General features: G+C 38.8%; 1 protein-coding gene across 2 annotated transcripts in view; it reads left to right on the forward strand.

Moving 5' to 3' along the window:
- Window positions 1–24,207, forward strand: part of ppil3 (peptidylprolyl isomerase (cyclophilin)-like 3) — a 41,621-nt gene that overhangs the window by 14,523 nt on the left and 2,891 nt on the right. For both annotated transcript variants that reach the window (XM_035380087.1, XM_035380086.1), the window contains exon 4: window positions 6,697–6,764. In XM_035380087.1, coding sequence (XP_035235978.1) covers window positions 6,697–6,764 — 68 coding nt within the window. The remainder of the gene's footprint in view (window positions 1–6,696; window positions 6,765–24,207) is intronic.

The following is a 24,207-nucleotide window of genomic DNA, read 5'->3' on the forward strand; positions in this document are numbered from 1 at the left end:
GGTTGGATATTTATTCATTTAGTCCCAGATATTGACTGTAGAATGACATGGTAGATATTTAAAACTTTGTCTTGTTTATTTCGTTCTTCAGTGAGCAGCGTTTTCACTGCAGTATTGGCATATCTTAGGGCTAATATCGGGTTTATCTTGTTGCTATGACGGAATACGATTTTTGAGTGGTGAAAGAATATTTTTATGAATGCCCAGATAGCCAATGATTTTTTTAAAACTGTAGCGTTGACTGGAGCCGACCAATGACTGGAGCCAAAAAGCGACTGACGTCATGCATGCAGCAATTACTTAGTGATATTGAAGAAAAACATTTGTTATAATGTATTGAAGCGTTTCAGAAATCAAAAAAGTAAATTCATAAAAATAAAAAAAAGATGCGGCGGTTTAAAATATTGATGTCGATGCATTTTCAGCGTCGACCTCATCGATTACGTCGACTAATCGCGGCAGCCCTACCATGTAGTAATTACAGCATTTTTTATACGTAGTCCCCCATTTAGTGTTTTAGACAAATTAACATAATGTCAAATAAAAGAGTCTTGTTTTGTATTTGTTTGCATATCCTTTGCATGCCATGACTCCCTGATGTCTGTGACCTATCAACAGCATCAGAGTCTGGATATCTTATTGTCAGGTTGTCCTACAAGCGATACAAAAACTCTTTGCATTTGAATGGATCTCTATGGGAATTGGGGGGTGGGACTAGATTCAGCTGTAAATTATGCTGATACAGTATGGAACACATTTGTTGGCTAAATGGCTTTAAGTCATCAAGGGTCCAAGGTATCAAATGAGCCTCAAACCACCGTGCTGCTGCCAGATATGCAGTAGATACTACAAGCATCGTTTCTCCTGAATATTTTTTTCATTGAGTTCATTGAGTTCAACAGGAAAATTTATCAGGAGAAACAATGCTTACATATATATATATATATATATATATTACACATACTACCGGTCAAAAGTTTTAGAACACCTCCATTTTTCAGTTTTATTGAAATTTAAGCAGTTCAAGTCCAGTGAATGACCTGAAATGGTACAAAGGTAAGTGGTAAACTGCCCGAGGTTTAAAAAAAAAAATTGTTTAGGTTACCAAAAACTGAAAAATAATGTAGATATCAGAGTAATTGTCATAATTTCTTGGAAAATACTATTATTATTGAGGACTTCTGGGCACACCTAAGCAATATGTTTGCTGATAGACCTATCTGACATCGTTTTCTGGAGCAAAACAGAAGCGGACTGTATTACTGATTTACTGTTTCTGTCTCTATCTACTGAACACATAAAATTTCATCATTGCTATGTAAGTATTACTGCTCAAAATATTTCGGTTATATACGTTATTTTTGAAATTGAGTGTCTTTGAATAGGTTAGTGGTATTATATAATGTGGATATTTCACACTAATGTAAGCGTTAGGAGTGTAGTTTCTGTGATGCATGCAGCAGTGATGACAAGAGTTTCGGAGCATTGCCAAAACCTGGTGGACGGTTGAAAATTGTTTTCATATCATCCCATCCCTGTCCGTCATCACGCTGAGAAATACCTAAACCATTTTCATTATTAGTATTTGAGTTTCTCTGCAAATGCGCAAAAACACGCTGGTATAATAAAACAATGACTGTAAATATAGCCTGTATATATAGTCCGTTCGTTCCGTTGTTACCATAATATAACAAACTTTCTTGTGTCTACAGCTGCAGTTTTATTATTTGAAATAGGCTATGTATTATTATTCTGTCTGTCTCTGAGGCGCTCTGAAATGTGCATTCTCTGCTAAGCTGAAAAGTGGATTGGAATGTGTCTGACGTAGTGTTGCACGATATACCGAAACTTCAGCACTTTTTCAGTACTTAAAAAAAAAAAGAAACGGTTTGGTATTAGAATTTTCCGACGTTCGGTACTTTTGGGTCAAATGTAAAACCCAGGGAAATGTGTCTCCCGCATTACTGATTGAGAGGATGAAATGTGTAATTTGTCAGAATCTTCACTAGACGGCAGTAGCAACTAAGGTAGCCAAGTCAGGTGACGTGCGCTTGTGCATGCAACTCATTGATACAGCGCAAGCTTCGATTCAGTTCACTTCAGTAGCAATAGGTATTCTAATTTGGAAATATTTTATTATAGGAAGATGCTGCATTGCTATTAAAATATGCTGTTTTTAGATCTATTTAAAAGTGAAAGACCTGTTTAAAGATTATTTAGTTTACAATTGTAAATTTTTTAAAATTATATTTAGGGGTCCAAGCAGCGAAGCTGGTGGAACCCTATTATATCTGTTCAGATTATTATTATTATTATTATTATTATTATTCTTTTTCTCCGCTAAAAGTGTCTGAGGCTCAGCAACCATAAGTCCTAGAGCAACCAAATTTGGCAGGTGGGTTCCTATGGACCCCCACTACTCAGGCACTAAAAATCACCTATGTCGGCCAGATGGTGGCGCTATAACAATGGGTTCTGCGTAAAAGGCCATAACTCCCACACCATAAGTTAGATCAACACAAAACTTCATCGGCCTATGCAACTGAACGTGCTCTACAACTTTGCCATTGGCACCACCTATGTTCACCATATTGTTTGCCTGCCATTTAGACTTTTTAGTTGGGGCGTGGAACTTTTCTCCGCTGAAATGTCTGAGGCTCAGCAACCATAAGTTGCAGACCCACCAAATTTGGTAGGTGGGTTCCTATGGCCCCCCCACTACTCAGTCACTACAAATCACCTATGTCGGCCAGATGGTGGCGCTATAACAAAGGGTCATACTTTAAAAGTCCATAACTCCTACACCATGAGTCAGATCAACACAAAACTTCATCGACCGATGCATCTGAATGTGCTCTACAACTTTTGCTTTTGGGAGCACCTATGTCCGCCATATTGTTTGCCCGCCATTTGGACTTTTTTATTAGTTGGGGTGCGGAAGAGCTGGAGCTCCAAATCTAAGCGTTACGACATCTAGTAAACTTCTTTACGGCAAGCGACATCCATGGCGACGCAAGTAATCCGACACCGTAGGGTCTAGTTTTTATCAGTGAGGGGAGGGTCTGACCGTCGGGGAAGCAATGGAAGACAGTGCCACCCAGAGTGCATGCTAGGATACCAAAAGTTTGTTAGTAAAAGCTTTTTGAGAGGATGAATAATTACTTTTCTTTGGCATGGATCCATTTGAAGACAGTATCGGGTGAGTTTGTTTAGTCTTTGAATCTTTGAGTCATTATGCTGAGAAATAGCTAAACCATTTTATTGATAGGTTCTGAGTTTCTGTGCACACGCGCGAAAACACGCTGGTATAATAAAACAATGACGTAATACATATATAGTCCGCTTCGTTCCGTCGCTACCATAACATAACAGACTATCTTGGGTCTACAGCTGCAGTTTCTCGCTGCAATTTCTAATATTGAATATAAACAAAAGACGCAATTTATGCTGTACTCTGCCAATGTCCAAGTAAATAATACGCTACGGTAAAGCTTTGAGAGAATGAATCATTACTTTTCTTTGGCATGGATCCATTTGAAGACAATATCGGGTAAGTTCGTTTAGTCTTTAAATCCATCATAATGCTGAGAGAAATCGTATTCTCAATTTAATCTCTAAATTGACTGTAAGCTTAGGGTTGTAACTAGGTAGCTGTTTCGTGGGTGACTTAGTTAATGCACTCGTCTTAACTATTGCTTGTATTTTTGCATAGACTGCGTTGTTGCTGTTCTTGTTTGTGTTAGTGTTAATCAGTTTAACCTACAGGGTCCAAGTTGAACTATGCGGTTGTTCCCTGCACTTGGAACGGTACTTCTCTCTAGGGTTTTCGACATACTTGTTCCTGGTTATGGTTATACACTTTGTTGTATGTCGCTCTGGATACGAGCGTCTGCCAAATGCCTGTAATGTAATGTTATGTAATATTTCGTAGCAACAAGATAAACCCGACATTAGCCCTAAAATATGCCAATACAGCAGTGACAACGCTGCTCACTGAATAACGAAATAAACGAGACAATTTTTTAAAAATTATACCATGTCATTCTACAGTCAATATCTGGGACTAAGCATTTAATAAATATACAATCTTACCATCGGTTTTACGCGTAGAGATGTCCCTTTTGCGAATGAGTGGTCATATATTGTCTTGGACAATCCGTTTGTGAAATATACGCGCATCTGTGACGCCTGGGTTGGCTATCTTCAATAATAGCTGTGCGTAATACCACACCTGTTGCTTACGGCGTTGTCGCCCTTTTTAGTGCAATTTGGCTTGATTGACAATTCATTTATTCCGTAGGTGAGAGTATAAGCTTTCTAACGATGTATAACGTGTCTGATTTTGCTTTTGGAATAGCGTTTTATAGGTCAGCGTAACCGAAAATTTTCTCGTCTGCCAATGTCTAAATAAATAAAACGGTAGGCAGCTCTGCGCGTAGGTCGTGACTTGATATCTCGTCTTTTGTTTCGTTTTTTCTCAATGTTGTATTTATTATTTGAAATGTGTATTTATGTGTTATTATTCTATCTGTCTCTGAGGTGCTCTGAAATGTGCATTCTCTGCTAAGCTGAGCAATGGATTGGAATATGTGTCTGACGTACTGTTGCACGGTATACCAAAACTTCAGCACTTTTTCGGTATATAAAAAAATAAAAATAAACGGTTCGCTGTTAAAATTTTCCGACGTTCGGTAGTTTTGTGTCAAATGTAAAAGCCAGGGAACTGTGTCATCCGCATTACTGATTGAGAGGATGAAAAGTGTAATTTGTCAGAATCTTCGCTAGATGGCAGTAGCAACTAAGGTTGGCAAGTGAGGTGACCTGCGCTTGTGCATTCTTTGTGGTTGATACAGCGCAAGCTTAGACTCAGTTCACTTCAGTAGCAATAGCTGTTCTAATTTGTAAATATTTTATTATAGGAAGATGTTGTATTGTTATTGAAATATGCTCTTTTTAGATCTATTTTAAAGTGAAATACCCGTTTAAAGGTAATTTACTTTACAATTGTTTAATTTTTGAAATATATTTAATATAGTTTTCTATGGTTTAGTGTTGTAACACTACAGTCCTATGCTTATTGATATGTTGAACAGGCTTCAACTTAAAGGTTGTTAATAAACCAGGTCTTTAATAAACCGTGAATTCGAAAATGAGGTCATCCCTTGTGGACATTACGTTTCTGATCTATTAAGGTAATTTCAGTATCATTAGGTACAGAGTATTGAATCAGTATCGTTTCAGTATCAATTATCGTGATACTAAACCTGGTATTGGTATCAAAGTCAAAATTTTGGTATCGTGACAACACTAGTGTGATGCCTTTTTTAGTTGCGGCGCAGAAACACTGCAGCTGTGCATACAGGCCAGGCCATCTAAGTGTTACGACATGCCATCTAAGTGTTACAACATAGTAAAGGCCTTTATGGGAAGCGGCCAGGACACATCCATGGCGACGCAACTATGTCATCCGCCAGCGTCTCTTAGCACAAAATTGGCCATAAGTCATCAATATTTTATACAATCATCATGATATTCAGTAGATATGTTTGGGTGAAGGTATATGATCATGAGGACAAAGCCATTTTTAAATTGCTCCATAGGGGGCGCGATAGTGCCAATGCTTGGACCCCTCCCAACGCCGCTTGCGGCTTTAATTATTATTATTATTATTATTATTATTCAACAAAATACAATGGGCAGCTAAAACTAAATCGTAGAGCTATGAAATTTGGCAGGCATGCTCCTATGCCCTCCTACTACTCAGGTTATGGCAATAACACATTCGCCTGATAGTGGCTCTGTAATACAAACTGTAATACAAATGACAAATCTGGTTGAAATTTGGTATCCTCCATCTCTCTAAGTTCCCAACAGGGGTCAAAAGCTCAAAAGATTTCTTTAAAAACATGGCTGCCATCAACCAATACGATATCAACGGCGCTATAACAAGCTTAGCAATGACCAATCATCATGAAATTTGGTTAATATGTTGATGTCTTTACTTTACTTTACTACCATGGGAAAATTTTGACATCAGTTGGTCGGGAGGCGTGCTATAGCTAAAATTTAGATAGATTTTTCACTGTTTTGAATTTTTTACAAAACCTACTTTTGAAAACTAGTCCTGAGACATTAGACTGCGTTGTCACAAAATTAGGCTTGAGAGAATCTGTGGAGTCTGTATTTTTCAAAAATGTTGGAAGTTTCAAAACAGTATGGCCGTCACATACAAATCAATTATTGTGAGCATGGCCATTTTTACTAAAACAACTGTAACTTGTGAATTCTTTGCCTGATCATCACACATAGATTTTTAATGGTTGCTTCTGATGCAGTAAGGTCATTTTGTTGGCCTTTTGCCCTGAGGTGGTGCTGTGAGAAGAAAACGTATAAAATGCCTCTACCTCCAACAGCTAATTTAGGGACAACACTGTTCTTGTCCCAAAACCCATAACGGATGAATGTTTGTACCATTCATCCATTATGGTTTCTTACAGCTTTAAAATTCATAAATACGGCATTCTGCTTGGACCCGGTTGTCATTATTATTATTATTATTTTGATGAAACGGTGAGGTTCTTATTCAATCTTGTAACCTTTATAGTACACAATAATAATATTTTTTAGTAGAGTTTATTATTTGTATGTTCTTATGATAGGCTTCTTGCTATTAACAAAATGTACTTCTACTCTTAGGTACAGGGAAAGGAGGGACAAGTATCTGGGGCCGAAAATTTGAGGATGAATTCAATGAACATCTTAAGGCAAGTGCAACAGTGGGACAGTGTGTTGAAAAATACTTCAGTTGGAAGAAAAATTGCTAAATGTGGGCAATAACAATTTAAGACAGGGTAAGCAGAACATATGTATTGTGTAATAGAATCTATATATTGTTCTGAAGCATTCAAGAAGTCAAGTTTAGTCAGAATCAAGTAAAATATTACAGAATGTGTGGATTGTGTTTGCTAGAAGTTGCTGATGATGACATGTGTTTTCATGTGTACTTCTGCAGTAAGGTGAAAATGGCCATGTACACCCTTCCCTAGAGTTTGTGGATTTGTTGTTAACCATTTAAACTATTTGCATCTGTAATATTAGTCGTGCACTACAAAAAATTATGCAATATGGTCTTTGAAGCTTCAAAAAGCATTATTTTATTTTACACATGTAAGGGGATTCCCATTCTCCAGGAAACAAACCAGACATACCTCCACTTTTCAGCTTCACTGCAGCCTAAATGTCAGGATTTGGAAACACCAGGGGCCAGAAAAGCTAGGCAGAACCAAATAACTGATGGCCTTCTGGTAAATGGCTTTATTACCAGGCCAGCTGGGGTGAATTTTAACCCCGCCGTTGCCTTTAAGAATTTTTCATGTGAAGCAAGATACCAACACCCCAATGTCTGGGAAAATCAGTCATCAGATTTTATCCTCTGTCCTCAAGGTCTAACATGGTGTGAAAGACCTGAGTCCGTTGTCATGTGGTTCTCAGCCTTTTTGGGCCACTGTACCTTGGAAAAACAGTTCCCACCCCAAGTACCCCCTTATCCAACCGGACAAAAAAAGGGAAATATTTCTATTAAGAGGCTTTTCCATGACAAATAAGAGCATTAATTAAGCCAGTTTACACATATTGTCAACATAAATATTGACCAAATATTAATGTGTTGCTAATTAGTTATACTGTGCATTGCTCATTTTGCTCAAAAATAATAACTGTTATACTACATACAATTCAATGGGAAACTTGGGCCTGTCTTCCACTGATGAGCTGTGTTATCCGGTGGGGGAGTGTAGCCACTGCAGTGATCAAACATTTCTCCAAGAGGAGTTTGTTCCTTTGTTTTGTCTTAATCTGGGCCATTGCTCAGAATGACACTTCACAGAGACAGTTTGATAATGGTACATTCTTAAGTGCGTCTGCTGATGTTTTTATCGAGCATGGTCTCTGCCAGCACAACTGCTGCGGGTCATATTAGCTCCTCGGCAATGGAGTGTGGCTTTTTAGACTTTGCCCCTAGTAAAGACACTGCATATGACGCTTCGAGTGCTTTGGTTGATGTTGTCGATGCCTTTTGCATTGTCAACTGACATGATCTAAATTCTGAGAGCTTTCTCTTTAAAAAAAGTTGGGTTGCTTACCGACATGTGATGCGTGTTTAGTGTTTAGATGCCGCTGCAGATGCGCGGGCTTCATGCAGTTATTAGCCAGCTTCTCCCCGCAAAAGAAACATTTTGGTTGTGGTGGATCGGCAGCTGTAGACATAAAGCCAAACAGCACATTCTTCACAAAACTGCTGGGTTTTGACTGTTTGCTTGATCCTTGCCTTTTTTGGAGGTTCGGTAGGATTTTTGCTGCTGCTCACACGTTTTAGCCAGTTGTCCATTTTGTCCAACTACACAGCTAGGTAGCAGGTGAACTGACGTAGGCTACGCTGCTTGCATGCGTGCACGTTCCTTCTTGCTCACTCCTGTAAATTACATTGATCATTTCGCATACTAATTAAAGTTTTAACACAGTTTCTAACTTTTGAAAAGAAAAAAACGCAGTCTATTTTACCCTCCATAATGCAGTTGCTTTAAAAAATATATAATTTTTTTTTTTTAATCAAAATTTTATTAATTTATCAAATCATCTCGCGTACCCCCTGCGACCTTCTTGTGTACCCCCGGTTGAGAACCACTGTCATAAACAGTGTCTATCAATAATGTGCTTGTATGTGTAGAAAAGAAAGAGAAATATATATGTTAGAGATGGGTACGTAGGCATGTACAGTTGAGGCCAAAAGTTTATATACACCTAGGCTAAAGATATTTAAAATCAGTTTTTCACAACTCCTTTCATGTTACCATACATTTCTTTTGGCGAGTCAATTAGGGCATCTACTTTGTTCACATCAGAGGTAGGCTAATTTTAAAACAGTAAAACAGATTTATTTCAGTTTTAATTCACTACATCAGAATTCCAGTGGGTCAAAAGTTTACATAAACCAAGTTGGCTGTCTCTTTAAACAGTCTAGAAGATTCCAGAAATTGATGTAATGATCTTTTGGAAGCTTCTGTTTACCCATCTGTCATAATTAGGAGTTAGCCAACTCGGCCAAGTCTGGTTCCACAAGTGCAATTTCCAAACAACTGAAGGTACCACGAGCATCTGTACAAACAGTTGTATGCAAATATAAAAATGTTGGGACCACACAGACACTGCATTGTTCAGGAAGGAGGCACAAATTTACACCCAGGACTGAACCCCAAGACAACAACAAAGGAACTGGTGAAGAAGTTTGAGGCATCAGGTACCAAAGTATCTACATCTACCCTTAAGAGAATCCTACATCGCCATGACCTGAAAGGCTTTCGTGCAAGGAAGAGACTCCTACTCCAAAACTGGCATAAAAAAGCTAGAATGAAGTTTACGGGTGATCACCATGAGGAAGACCTAGCTCTTTGGAGGGGTGTTCTCTGGTCAGATGAAACAAAAATTGCACTGTTTGGCCATAATGATCAGTGCTATGTATGAAGGAAAAAGGGTGAGGCTTTTAATCCGAAGAACACCATTCCAAGCATGGGGGTGGCAGCATCATGTTGTTGGGGTGTTTTGCTGGAAAAGGGACTGCACTTAAGAAAATAGATGGCATCATAAGGAAGGAGGATTATCAAGAAAAATTGAAGCAATGCCTCAAGACATCAGCTAGAAAGTTAAAACATGGTCACAACTGGGCCTTGCAGCAGGACAGTGATCCTAAGCATACCTCCAAAGTTGTAACAAAATGGCTTAAAGAAAACACAGTGAAAGTACTGGAGTGAACATCACAAAGCCCTGACCTGAAACCCATAGAAAATTTGTGGACTGAACTGAAAGAGCATGTCCGAGCAAGGAGGCCCACAAACTAGGGCTGGGCCGGTTATTTCATAATCGTGCGATTGACGGTCATCGACGGTCATCGACACACACGCAAAAAATCCGTCATAATCGCCATTTGTTAATGTTTTTCTAAAATGTATACTTTTTCATAATGCTGTTGCCAAAATAATCTACCTTTCCTTATAAATATACATAAATAACTTAATGTATGCTTAAACACCACACGATCCCTCTAAAACAAAACCGACAATACTTCTCCCTGCAACAATCTTTAAATTGCACACTGTCTTTGAAGTTTACCATGCTCCTCCGCTAATCTGGGAGGGGGTCGGGCAACATTGCAAAGAAAGCATTGTTTTTAATCTCCCTTTTGCAGTATACTATGTAGTAATAATAATAATAATAATAATTAAAACAACAACTAGGCTACTATTACTACTACTACTAATAATAATAATGTATTAGTATTACTGTTGTAATTACGTTTATATGGGCGAATGATGTTGCTTAATATAGTCTTATCAATAAAGATTTCACGTAGTTTGACTAAACCGAGGTTCCTAACATTTCTGATAGTTGCAGCAACTTACAGCGCTCTGATTGATGGAATGAAATCATCTCATCCAGTGAATGCACTCACAATTTCACTGACAAGAACAGAGACTTGAGGTAAAATCAAGATGGAGCTTGTTGACAAAACCAACGTTACATCGCCAATTTGGACCCATTTTGGATTTAAACCGAATGAAGACAGAGAACCAGACAATTCAAATAAACCATTTTGCCGAATTTGCAATGCAACAATACCCATAAAACAGTCTAACACAACAAATCTGAGAAATCACCTCAGAACGCACCACCCAAGCGAATCTGCTCAACTTGGACTTACATCCGAAGCTACTACACCATCTACATCTGGCCAGGGGCAGCTGGGTGTGGCCAAAGCATTTTGCCCGAGGGGTGAAATATAAGCGGGACAAATAGAAAGCTCTGACCGACAGCGTAACCAAATTAATTAAACCGTCGCAGTCAGAAAGACAGGCAGTGCCGGTCTGTTTTATTTCATTTTAACATAGCCTACTTTGTTTAGCACTGTAAAAATAAACATTTTACTTATTTGATCTATTCCAAAACGTTTGAGAATGTTAAATCTTTGTTCTGTTTAAAGAAATAAGTGTTGTTAAAGGGTTCATTCTATTCTACTTATGCTGCCTTTTTGTAAACGAAAAGGCCAAAAATAATGACCAAAATAAATTCATTTGATTTAATTTGACTGTCGCTAATTAAATGCACATTTTCATCTCTCTTAACAGGCAATGTCGATCAGTTTTATTTCATTTCATTTATTAACACTGTCACTCCTTAAATATGCTATAGGCCTATTCTGCCCTACAAAGCCTAACTGCAGTAACTACGCAAAGGGTAAAACTGAGAAAAATGGCTTTTTAACTGGCCAGCCAAATGGGTTATAGGTATATCATTGATATTGCACTAATTGTACATGTATTCATGAGGTAATTTTTATGCCCAAAAACCATGATGGCTGATTTGACCTTTGACCCCAAAAATGTAGTTACTGCACTCTGCCTTTGCATTGCCTTAAATGGTTCTAATAGCAATGCAAAAGCAAAGTGCAGTAACTACAATGTTGATGTTTTCTTTCAGCTTTTATATTGTGTTTTCAGTGAACAAAAACTATTTTGACAATGATTTTGTTATAATTGTATCTAACAGTATTTAACAACTCTACTTATGGATTTGTACATGTTTAATTAAATCTGGATAAATTGATAATTTTAGATGTCGTATTTTAGTCTTAATATCATTTCATTTCACTTTTTTACTTATTCTTACTTATTACCTATCTAGATAATAATTTTCCTATCAATTAAACTTTGCATCATCATCTTCATTTTCATCGTCGTTGTCACCGTGACGATCACATTAATAATTTCCATTATCCTTGTCTTTACTATTTAACATAATGAATAAATACAAGGCTACACTGAATCACAGTAAAATTTGTTTATTATATTACATGTTTTTTAACTTATTTCAATAACAGCTACATTCAATTTAGATATTTTATTTTAATTAAAAACATGAATTTCTTAAAAAGGGAAATATAGTAACATTTCATATCAGATTGTAATTACATATTTTAAATTTTATTTCAATAACACTAAAGTTTGATTAAGATATTTGACTTTAATGAAAAGCAGAATAATTTATTTAAAAAGGAAATATATACAGTCCCATTTCATGTCAGATTGTTTGACTGACGTTCAGCTCACTCTTCATCTGCAGCACTTTCGCCAAAACACCCGGTGGTTTGGTGGCATCATCGGCAGAGTTTTGTCAGAATGTCTGCCTTCTTCTGCCTCCCAACCCCCTTTATTGCAGGCCTGAGTTGCTCAGGGATGTCAAGAGTGGTCTTCTTCATGAGGAAGTCCAGTGGTGTGAATTCCTCCTGATCGTGGGAGAGTTTCACCCACATGCTCCTTGATCCTCTCCTGAATTGGATCTCTGCCATCTCAGCCAGATGAGGTGCATTCTTCAGCTTCGTCATGGAGTGCCCTGCTTTCCATGCCCGGATGTCCTCATTTTGCAGTTCCACCACATCCACTTTTCCAGAGTTAGATGATGCAATTACGCTTCTGAAGTCCTGAAAATCAAGGACAACACCCCCAGGCCGCCTCTTCATCTCTTGCTCCACCCCATGATGAAAACTGTCAGCACTCATGAAGGTGTGTCCTGGTTCAAAATATTTGAGTGTGATGTCTTCAGTGGAGTTGGAGTTGTGGTTCACCATACTAGTGAGCGTCGTCAGAAGGCACCAGTTCTTGTTCTGTGCTGTGCAATTGTCCATCCACAGGACAAGATGATGGACGTCGCGCTCCCTTTGCAGAGCACATACATAGGCAGACGCCACCTCCTCTGCCTTCCTCCCAGCTATCCCCTCATGCCAGATCACGGAGATGCTCTTTTTCTTTGATCCTGTATTCTTGCCAACTGTGGCAAAGGTCTCATGGAAAACAGAGATCCGTTTGGTGAAGACTGCTGTCTTCACCCCAGGCATTCGGGGCAGCATGATTACTTTCTGGAGGTCCACGCTGCGGATGGACAGGTTGTCACTTTGTTGTTTTTCTGCATCAAGCTTGTAGTGATGCCTCCCTCTTGCCGCTCTATCCTTGTGGTCCTCCCACTTTTTACAAGTGGAGCAGTCTGGAGTGGCGTCCTGGTTGGCAACCTGGTGTTCGGCCTTCACATGGAGCTCACGCTGGAGACACTGCTCGCACTGCTCCTCTCCCAGCTTGGTGAAGCTGATGTTGCTGTTCTTTACTGCTTTCCGGTACGTTTCGTACGAACATTGGTGGTTTGCAGCAAACTCCTTGTACATCAGCTGCACAGTTACATCACTCGGGAGGTATCTTCGATTGGGGGCGTGTTCTCTTCTATAATGGCTAACTGTTGGATTAAATGATTCAATGTGTTTGTAAATTGGGGTCAAATTTATTTTATTGGCTGGGGCATGTCTTCCACGGCGCTCTTTGGGGGGTGTCAAGCTTGATGGGGAGCAGTTCCCGATGACTGTTTGGATGAGCCTGTTATTTTTTGGATGGTATCCCAGAGTTGCGAGAAAGAAGGTCTTGCATACCTCTTGTGACTGACCCAGGTCATTTGTAAGATGGTAAGACAACGACTTGCTACGTCTGCTGGGACCAGCAGATGTGAACCGTGCAATCTGGCGTTGAGAGACCCTGGTGAAAATGAATGCCTTCTTCCCTTGGTAGGTCATTTTCCAGTATGTGGCATGCACTGTCTCCCTCCTTTCTTCAGTTATTTTGCCCCAGCACTTCTTCCGACATGTTGGGCCACATGGTTTCCCCATCTCGGGTTTTTGGTTCTGCTGACCTGGTTATGGGGATGGGTGTCACTCTCCTGGTCTTCACGGAACTCATACACATCCCCAAGCTCATCAGGCACATCTCCAGGCACATCCTCAGGCTCAAATTCAGCTTCCAGGAATGCAAACAATTCATCCAAGGTCTGGTTGGCTGGAGGAGCTTTCTTTGGAGTACTGTGTATTGCAACTAAAGAAGAAATATGAAATTATTATAATTAAAAACATTTTTTTTTTTACAACAAGTGGACCTACAGGGCAACATCTTCACTCTGATAAATATTAAAAACATTTCATTTTATAGGTAAGAACTTGTATCAATTAGGCCCATGGCCAAACTAATGTGTGAATAGGCTAACACTAAGTAATAATAAATAAATTTGCACCCTTAATAAAAATGAAGAAAAAATGATATTTCTGAGACATGTTTAATGCCCAAACAAATAGAAAATTGCATTGTTAATAATAATTGAAGTAATCAAATTCATTATTGTTATTTTCTAGCAGCTCCAAGAAAGCTTAATCTACCCTAAACCATCCAATATAACTAATAACAGCCTGTATTGGGATGCACTACATTGTTGAAAGGTGCAGCATGCAATTTATGACCAATAGATGGTGTTTAGAGACTCTGGCCACACAAACCGCACAGCCAGGCTTCACAAGTTACTCTAGCAGACATAGCTGCGGGAAGTATAAACAAGAAAAAAACACATTGCATATTGCATATTTAAGAGAAATAAATATATATTTTAAACTGTACAACTGACATATCTTTTTTTATTTTTATTATTATCGCGAGTGGCTAGCGTGACTGTTTCCGGTCATTGGCTATGGCTCACTCTTTGTTTACATCGGACAGAACAAGCGTGCCTAGGATGTGTTGTTGAATGTGTTGAACTTTTGATCTCTTGAACTCTCGCAAAAAACTTGCGCGAGCTTGCTGCTGTTACAGTGGACCTGTGCTAAACTTCAATAATACATCCATGGGTGCGCAGTTTAGCTAACGTTAGTTACTCTTATACATGATGGCAAAACGCCCAAAATCCGCGGAACATTTATTTATAACTAAGAAAACAAAACAAAAGGTAAAACCGGGGAACCCCTGCCGGTGATGCAGTAGCAGCTGTTGTGGGTAACGTTACATCAACTTAGAATTAGCAACAATACAACGCCATCGTCGATGATACTTCAAGCAAAGAGGATAGCAGTACAGCCAACGTTTGCTGCAATGATTCTGCAGACTACAATGACAGACACGCGTTTCAAACCTGGCAATCCCTCAGATTGAAAAGGCATCCATATACGATCAAGATCAAAAGTAATTCAAAAGTATGTAGCAACCAAGAAGGAAGCTCTAGTTTGTCATCTAAAGGTAGAGCTAAGGTTGATTAATTATTTTGCTCGCTTGGATGTTTTGTTATTCATTGGCTTTGAGTTGTTTCTATTTAGTCATATTTTAGACCTGCGATAATATGGTACATGGTTGACATAGTAGCTACGCTGACAGTGACATGCACTGTTGATCGTGATTTTGCTGTTATTGTGCGGGGCAGTTTGTTACATTATCGGCATTTAAATGTCAGTAAACGCGTTGGGATACCATGGAAATGGGCAACATATGGACAATATCTTCCTGCCGGACAACGCCGTGAATGATTATGAAGAAAATGAAGATGCTGTTCATGTTCTTAGACGAAGAGAGATTCACTCTCTGCTTGATTGTTGTGGGATAACTTGATGATACCTTTCGAGGTTTTATTATATATATTTTTCCATCGCTGGCTGGATAATCTTTGTGATGTGAACGACAAAACGTAGATGACATGGCATCGGCGATAATGTGAAGTTACAGACGATAATGTTACAGCTTTCAGGGAGCAGGCAAGCTAACTAACTAGCTAGCTAACTAAACATCGCGTGTCAGTCACCATATGAGACTGACAGGTATTTTATAATGTGATTGCTAGTTTCTCAATACTTAATGTCATCGTTACCTACCTGGGTATTTTCTTTTCAACGCCAGTTCCACCATCCTCTTTCCCCTGGATAGTGCCATCTCATACAGATTTGTTGTGTAAGGTTAGATGGGTAGAGAGGTAAATCGACTGGTAGGATCCCAAAGCAGACTGCAGTAACTTCACTTACTGCGGTCTGCCATGGTTTTGAGTCGGATTTTGTAGTTACTGCAATTTTTATACAGTTTTTTCTCTAAAACAAAGCAAGATTTAACTCTAAAACTTTGTCGCAAGATAAAACAGATATCAAGAAGTTCATTTTTAGTTATAACTCAATTTCGACCAAATATGTAGTTACTGCGGTTAGCCTTTGGACGGCAGAATTGTTTCATTTCCTACTTAAAGTAATAATCTCAAAGATTTTCATTAAAATAAATGTTTGTTAAGTCACTATCTATCGCCAGATTAGGTAAAACAATGGTGATATTAAGTATATTATTATATAAATTTATATTATTATTATTATAATTTATGATTAAAGAACTGGGTGTCTGTGGCGACATTCCCGGGAAAAAATCACAAGCGGCGCATAGTTAGTGACGCGTTTTCCATCACCTACCAGTATTTGGTCCGCCAGAGAGGGTAGACGGAGCTAACGCAACAGGCTCGCTCTTCAATTCACTTGTGTGTGAGCGGTGTACTGTTTTTTGTGGTGTCTGCCAGTGTTACAATAACAGAGGGGGGGGGGGGGGGGGGTTGTGGGGTGGTGGTGGTGGTCATGGAACCCTAAAAAGTTTTTGTGTAACATGAGAGGTCATATTATTTGTTGATGTAGATTTTGTATTACATTTGATGATAATGTAACATTACTAAATTACATAGCTATTTGCACAGCTAACGCTAGCTACAGGACCATGTCAAGAAAGGCAACATTAGTTTAGATAACGTTGCGCACAGTATCCATCTCTCATATCAGGTAACGTTGCGTTAGCTAGCTAGCTAATGTAACACAATCTAATGTCAGCTAACAATTATAAAAAACGTTAGCTAACGCTACCGACCGGTACCGACCTCGCTAATCGTCTCTCGAATGCAATGCTACCTTGTGCAATGTTGCAGTGTAGCTAACTAAAGAAGGCCAGTTCAGATCAATGATTCGCAACGAGACTGGATGCAACTTGCAAAATTCCAAGATGTCTGATTGTAAACGTTCTAAAACGGCACTTGGCGATTTGACAAGGTGGGTCTTTTGAGACCCCAGGCAACGGCTTCAGACGCTCTGCAACTAACCGGTTCACACCACTGCAATTTTCTCTGCAATATTCTGAAACCGTTTAGTCTCGTTGCGAATCATTGATCTGAACTGGCCTTAACGTTACCGTTATTTACCTTGCCATCAAGTTCATTATGATCGGAGTAAAGCCGGGGTATAGGTGGAGCAGAGCCGGGTCTGATTTCTGTGTAATGATGTCAAGCCGGAGAAAACTAAATAAAAGAATATGGCAGTATGGATTAGCGTTGTTATTATTTTATTACGCTTCCTCATATGTTCCTTCAGCCTTGATGAAATCTCCTTTGTTTTTGTTGTATTCTTCTTGTTCTGATTGCTAATTTAACACCCAGCTCAGCTTTATCCTCGAACAGTTTAGCTAGCAAAACCAGAAACACCAAGGGTAACATTTTGCAAGGCAGTTGTTTCAAAAATATCATGCAACAATCATTCACGAAAAAAAGACTGTTTATTGTGCACGAGATAAATAATTGCACGAACCACAGCGAATACCGGGAATTCTTCTCTGCAGTGTAAAGACCACAGAGTCTTTTTGCTTCATACCGGGCAAAAGGTGGATAAAGAACGTTTGTGGAAATTGATCATCACTAATTCTACCCCAGGTCTGCTACAGCATTTTAACCCGGCTCAGCAGTGTAAAGACAGCTTAAGTTCACCTAATGTTAGACAATGAATGAGTATGTACATAACGTTACTTTTATAACAACCATTTTTTATTCAGTAAATACTAGGCTAAGTGTTACAGTTGGCGTGTCCCAGGTGCCAACTGACTGACGTCACACAGGCGACACTGGTTGGATCCGGTTGGATCTATGGGAAGTGAGGTCCAAAAACACACCTGCAATTACCGCTTCTCGCCATTGGTACCGCCAAAGAGAACGAAACAGAAATCTTCGAGATTGTAACTTTAATATCTAAGAATGTTTAGGCAATTTAATTCGTTTAAACAAATGTTTAGCACTGTAAAAATAAATATTCTATTTGTTTCAAAAAGTTTGGAAATGTTAAATATTTGTTGTTTATAGAAATAAGTGTTAATAAAGTTATGTTATTAATTATATTCAACTTATGCTGCCTTTTGGTGAACGAAACGCCCCCCCCCCCCCCCCAAGACAAGATGATTATGCCGATCGATTCGATTACCTGGGTGACGATGGTCGGCAGCAAAAATTCCATGACCGTCACAATCCTACCACAAACCTGACTGAGTTACTCTAGTTCTTTCTGGAGGAATGTGAAAAAATTCTGGTGAAGTATTGTGAGGGGGAAGGCTACCCCAAGCGTTTGATTCAAGTTAAGCAATTAAAAGGCAGTGTCACCAAATACTAACAAAGTGTATAACTTTTGAACCACCGATAGTCTGATATAGTACATAAAAGCTGAAATAAATCTCTCTTAGCTATTATTTTGAAATTACCTGTTTTGGAAATAAACCAATAAATTTTGGAAAAATAATTTGTCAAAACATGTCAACCTAGATTTACACCTCTTTAGATGTCTACATTCCATCTATATTCAGGCTTGTGCTGACTGGGCTACCTTCTTTAAAGGCATGAGCAAATGACGGCATTAATGAATGTGTTCTTATTGCAAAGCCGTTCATGGCCTTTTAACCAAGTAGATGTTTATAACTATTCACTTATGCAATATTGACATCCAAGTTATATCTGAATGTTCAATGCATATATTTAGCAAAAGTTATGAACGGGGAGCCATATGCATTTCATGACGCCAGATTTATTGATTTTTACACTCTGGTGTTTCTACTGTTTACCTACTTTTTTTACTAGGCTACTGTAGCTAACATTACATTTAAACGCCACGTTTCTAAGTTATTGTCAGCTATCCCTGCTCTCTCTGTATGAACATACAATCAATTAGTAGGTCTGTCATGTCTACAACACCCCATTAATAACACTTTGATTTAAAAACTTTACCAAAAAAATTAATACCTAGCAGTAGTCTACATCAAAAAAGTACATTTGTACAACAGTTTTTTAATTGCATTTGAGACGCTCATTAAACATCTGAGAATGTATTCATTAACTTCATGAACCCAGATGACGCCTTTCGGCATCATAAATCACTACAATTTTTTTTTACATTTTTTTTTCTTTATGAATGAGGGGAGGGTCTGAACTTTGAGTGGCATGTATCTTTAGCCATCAGGTGCTTTAACTATGTCAACAGAACACGCCCAGAATTTTGCGTCAGGGAGGCAATGGACGCCAGTAGACTTCATGCTACTGAAAGTTTGTTTGTAAAAGCTTTTGGAGTTTTTTCCATTTTGAATTTGTTTTGAAATGGCTTGAAAGATGCATTTGAAGAGACACATGGATGCTAAAAAAGCTCTTGAAGCTATTATTACACACTGTGAGTAAGATTGCGGTTTTGCGAAAAAAGTGGAATTATTTTGCAGAACCGAGAATGAATAATTACTTCTCTTTGGCATGGATCCATTTGAAGACAATATCGGGTGAGTACGTTTAGTCTTTGAATCCCTCATTAGGCTGAGAAATTGCTAAAACTATTTTTATTTATAGTATTTGCGTTTCTCTGCAAATGCGCGAAAACGTGCTGGTATAATAAAACAATGCCGGTAAATATATATATATAGTCCGCATCGTTCCGTCGCTACCATAATGTAACAAACTTTCTTGTGTCTGCAGCTGCAGTTTCTCGCTACAATTACTAATATTGAATATGAACAAAAGACACAATTTATGCTGTAGTATGCCAATGTCTAAATAAATAATACGGTACACTGCGCGCAGCACGCAGGTAGCAGGGATGGCGAGTTGATATTTCATTTTATATTTCGTATAAATGTCGTATTTATTATTTGAAATATGTTTATTCTATCTGTCTCTGAGGCGCTCTGAAATGTGCATTATCTGCTAAGCTGTGTAATGGATTGGAATATGTGTCTGATGCCTTTTTTTTCCTCAGGGAACTGCTATCAGCACATCAATGCACTGCCCTGCCTCCAATCCCCTCAGCTTTGCCACCAACTCCCCCGCCACCTTCCCCGTATCTCCAACAGCAAGTTAAAATAATATAGTAATAAAAAAGTAAAAAAAGAGATTTGCCCTGCCCTGTATAGCTGAAACCGTGATTCATCAGTGAAGAGGACCGTTCTCCAGCGTGCCAGTGGCCACCAGGTGCGCTCTTGTCCACTCACTTCGATTGTGACACCGAACTGCAGACAAATCAAGACCCCAATGAGGACGTCGAGCACGGAGATGAGCTTCCCTGAGGCGATTTCTAACAGTTTCTGCAGAAAATCTACGGTTGTGTAAACCAGCTGTTTCATCAGCTGTCCGTGTGGCTGGCCTCAGTGATCCTGCAGGTGAAGCAGTCGGATGTGGCGGACCTGGGCTGGCGTGGTTACACATGGTCTGCGGTTGTGACGAACTTCCAAAATCTCTGAAACTACGCTGGAGGTAGCTTATGGTGGAGAAATGAACACCCATTACTCTGGCAACAGCTCAACAGGACATTACTGCAGTCAGCATGCCAATTGCATGATCTCTTAACTCTTGAAGCATCTGTGACATGGTGTTCAACAACAAAAAATGCAACAACAATGCCTTTTATTGACCCCATGATAAGGAACACCTGTGTAGTGGTCATGGCTTTTAATCAGCATCTTGATATGCCACACCTGTGCAGGAGATGGATTATCTTGACAAAGGAGAAATGCTAGCTAACAGTGATATAAACAAATTTGTGGGCAAAATCTGAGAGAAATAAGATCTTTGTGCACTGTTACGACTAGAGCCCAACCGATATATCGGTTTGGCCGATATATCGGCCATTATTTGACTAGTTTGACTACATCGGGATTGGCAGTTATGCAGCCGATGTGTCCCGATTTTTAAATAAGTATAATAAACAAAAAAAAACATTGATTATTTATCTGTACTTGTCTGTTCGAACGTTGTAATTGCTATTTACTAGAATTATCCGGTAGAGGGAGCTCTAATACAAGTGTGAACTGCAGCAGCTGACGCGCTACTTCTGTAATAAGACATTTGTCACTCGTGCCTCATCCAATATTCTCCACTGCAAGACTTGTCTGCACAGATTCGATTGCCGCAATAGAGGTATGTATATTTAGTGAAAGTTTTTAAGTAAATGCGTTTATACGACCACTATGTTTATCAGTCCTCATTATCAAGCGAGCAAGCTAGCTAACATTCGGTTCACTTTAGCAAGCTAGCTGGCTAGCAAGCCTTTATGAAGTGGCAGTGAGCACACAAGCAGCGTAGGATCTACATTTCCAGAGGACATCGCTGTATTCTCAAATAAATAACCAGCCAAAATAAAATGGTAATTGAATGCATCACACATTTGTTTTTTATCTGAGATGATGATATTAGCTACTATATGATGCTGTGTCAATAGCCAACGCGTTATTGCAAGCGAGTGTCATCTAGTCACGCGTCATCGTAGCAAGCTAACCAGACAGTAAAAACGCTGATAAAACACTTCTAACGTGGATCATTTTAAGCCATGTTATCTAGCTTTGTCGTGGGTAACCTGCACGAAAGCGCATTGTAGTTTTTTTTCACGTATTTCATCCAGTCAATTTAATTTCATCTAACGTTACACTTGATTCACTCATTAGCTCCGCTAGATAATGTCTTACTCTTTGAGATCATGTAGTAGAAATAAAATAAGAAAATATAATTAATTTACTGAGAATAGATACTAAGAAATAATAACAAATTAATAACAACAACAACAATAATAATATTCATAAAAATACGTTTGAAACTGGAAAACTGATTTTTTTAAATTATTTTTTTATAGATGGCTGGAAAAGAAAGGAGTAAAAGCAAGGTGTGGAGTTATTTTGATTTCACACACTTAAAGTTGGTGTTAATATATATATTTAATTTAATATCATCTTTTAAATTTTTTTATCTAAAAAGTTCTTTGTGTGTTTATTTTTATTTTTATTTGTTTGCTTATAAGTTCAATGTTCTTAAATATAGAAACTTTAATAAAATATAAGTTTTTCAAATTGATTTGAAAATGTTGCACTTTTTGACAAAATATCGGTCAAAACATCGGTAATCGGTGGGCTAGGACTCTCCAAAATCAGGATCGGCATCGGACCCAAAAATCTGGCATCAGTCGGGCTCTAGTTACGACCCAGGTGGGGTCTAGGGAACGGGAAGTAACATAACACTGATGGAATAGTGTAAAGGTGAATTTATTGGAATGTGGGTTACAGTATACAGCTGGAGTTCTGCTTAATAGCCTTTGAAAAGAATAAAAGTGGGAAGTTCAGGCCTCCCCACAATGGGAAGGCGGACCTGAATTATTCCCAGCCTACAGTCAGCTAGAACACAACAAACTATAAAGTAAAACTCAAAAACAAAACAAGGCCACTAAAGCAGTACAGCCAGCGCTCAGCGAACGCAAGACTCACATCCAACATCAACTGCAAGGAGTTAACTGGTACTAGTGTGAGACTGATACCCATCTGTTTGCTTGGCTCTTTCAGTTCTATGTACAACAGCAGCCTCTGCCACTGTCGCCTGTGGGAAAATTTCTTGCAGAGCCAACACATCCAGCTTGAAGAAAACGTTAAATGTGTATGGCAAGTTATTGGTACTAGCTAGATAACTATCAAATAAAGGAGTAATATTTAGTGGATAATGTTTAGTTTGCTGTTAGCCTAAGTAGCTATCTCAACCGACCGATTGATCAGGCATCAACTACCGTTAGTCAAGGCATTGTAAGTGAGATGACCTAGCAATTGTTATGATTTCACAATTACAAATGTTTTTGGGATTAGTGACTTTTTTTTGTGCAATGTCATTTCCTGGGAGATAATGCGAGCAGTTCAGGGACATATGCGCCTAGCAGCCCTGTAGTTACAGAGCCAGGGCAAGAGTTTGTCACTCCTCTGTCACAGCGTCTGTCCTGCATTGTGGCTCTCAGTGTAACCTGAAGCCTTTAGATCGCTTGTCAGGTAGCCTAACTGTCTTGTCATATAATGTTAGTTGTTTTATAGCAAACGGTCCTGATGATAGCCACCGAGTGAACCTGTATATATTTACTGTATCACGTTGCAGAATAACCAGTTGATTGGTAGTAGCTAGCTAGCAAAATCCGTGTCGCAGACAACGGGGTAACTGGCACGTGAGTTCATTACAAATTAATGGTAAATCATTGTCTGGTGGGGACCAAATCTGTACAAACAGCCTAATGTGAAAACCAGGGGTAATTGACCTATTATCATGTCTATGTTACCTTAACTAATGTTAGCTATCTCTCCAGCTAGTTAACTGGGCTATTTCTGGCTAAACAAACTTTCAAATGCAGCCTCTACCTGATACCTGTTCATTTTAACTACTGCTTCATATGTATTAACAGATAATGTTAAGTCAAAGAAACTTTGTCATAGTAAAGTAGCTCTCAGTACTAGTACTCACCAAGACACCTGTCCGATTCGGCACAGATTCTTCACACACCACGACTTAATCTCTTGGTGTTCCCTGTTGTTTTTTTTCCCTCATCCTTGCCTGTTCCCAGTACCTTTGGCGTCTAGCAATTATAAGCCTGTGGCCCATCCTAAGTATTGGCGAGAGGATTTTCTACTTCATCGGTCTCCATGATGTCGAGATTGGGATTCATGTTCCTGTTAATGTTGCTTACTTTCCCATTGATCGTAGATCTCGCTGTGTTCTGACTCCCCTATGTCACGTCACATTTGATTTCCCCAGGTGGGCGGTGCCGATCATGTTACAAAAATAACCACAGGTGTAATTCTATGTGTATTTTTTATTTTAAAATCCCATTGCTGCATCATTTTCTCACATTAATTCACTGGACATGCTAACCTAAAAGATGCCCTTTAATACACTGTAATAATGTATCTAATGTTTTTAAGCCTTGGTCAGTTTACCCTGAACTAGCCAGCTTGCTAGTAATCATGATACTTCCCATAGGGCTACGTAGCTAGCCTTAACTTGACTTTACATGTAGTGAAAATCATGATAATCTGATTAAAACAACAACAAAAATAACATAGCTGAACTAGTGGCTAGTTATGTAGTTAGCTGAACATAAAACTAATTTTGTTTTCCCTTATATAGCGAATTAGGACAATTGCGGCTACAACATCATAATCCGTATTTATTTATTTGCGTTGGGTCTGTCATTTGGCAAGTAAA

This window comes from Anguilla anguilla, chromosome 10 (genome assembly GCF_013347855.1).
Source record: "Anguilla anguilla isolate fAngAng1 chromosome 10, fAngAng1.pri, whole genome shotgun sequence".
NCBI lineage: Eukaryota > Metazoa > Chordata > Actinopteri > Anguilliformes > Anguillidae > Anguilla > Anguilla anguilla.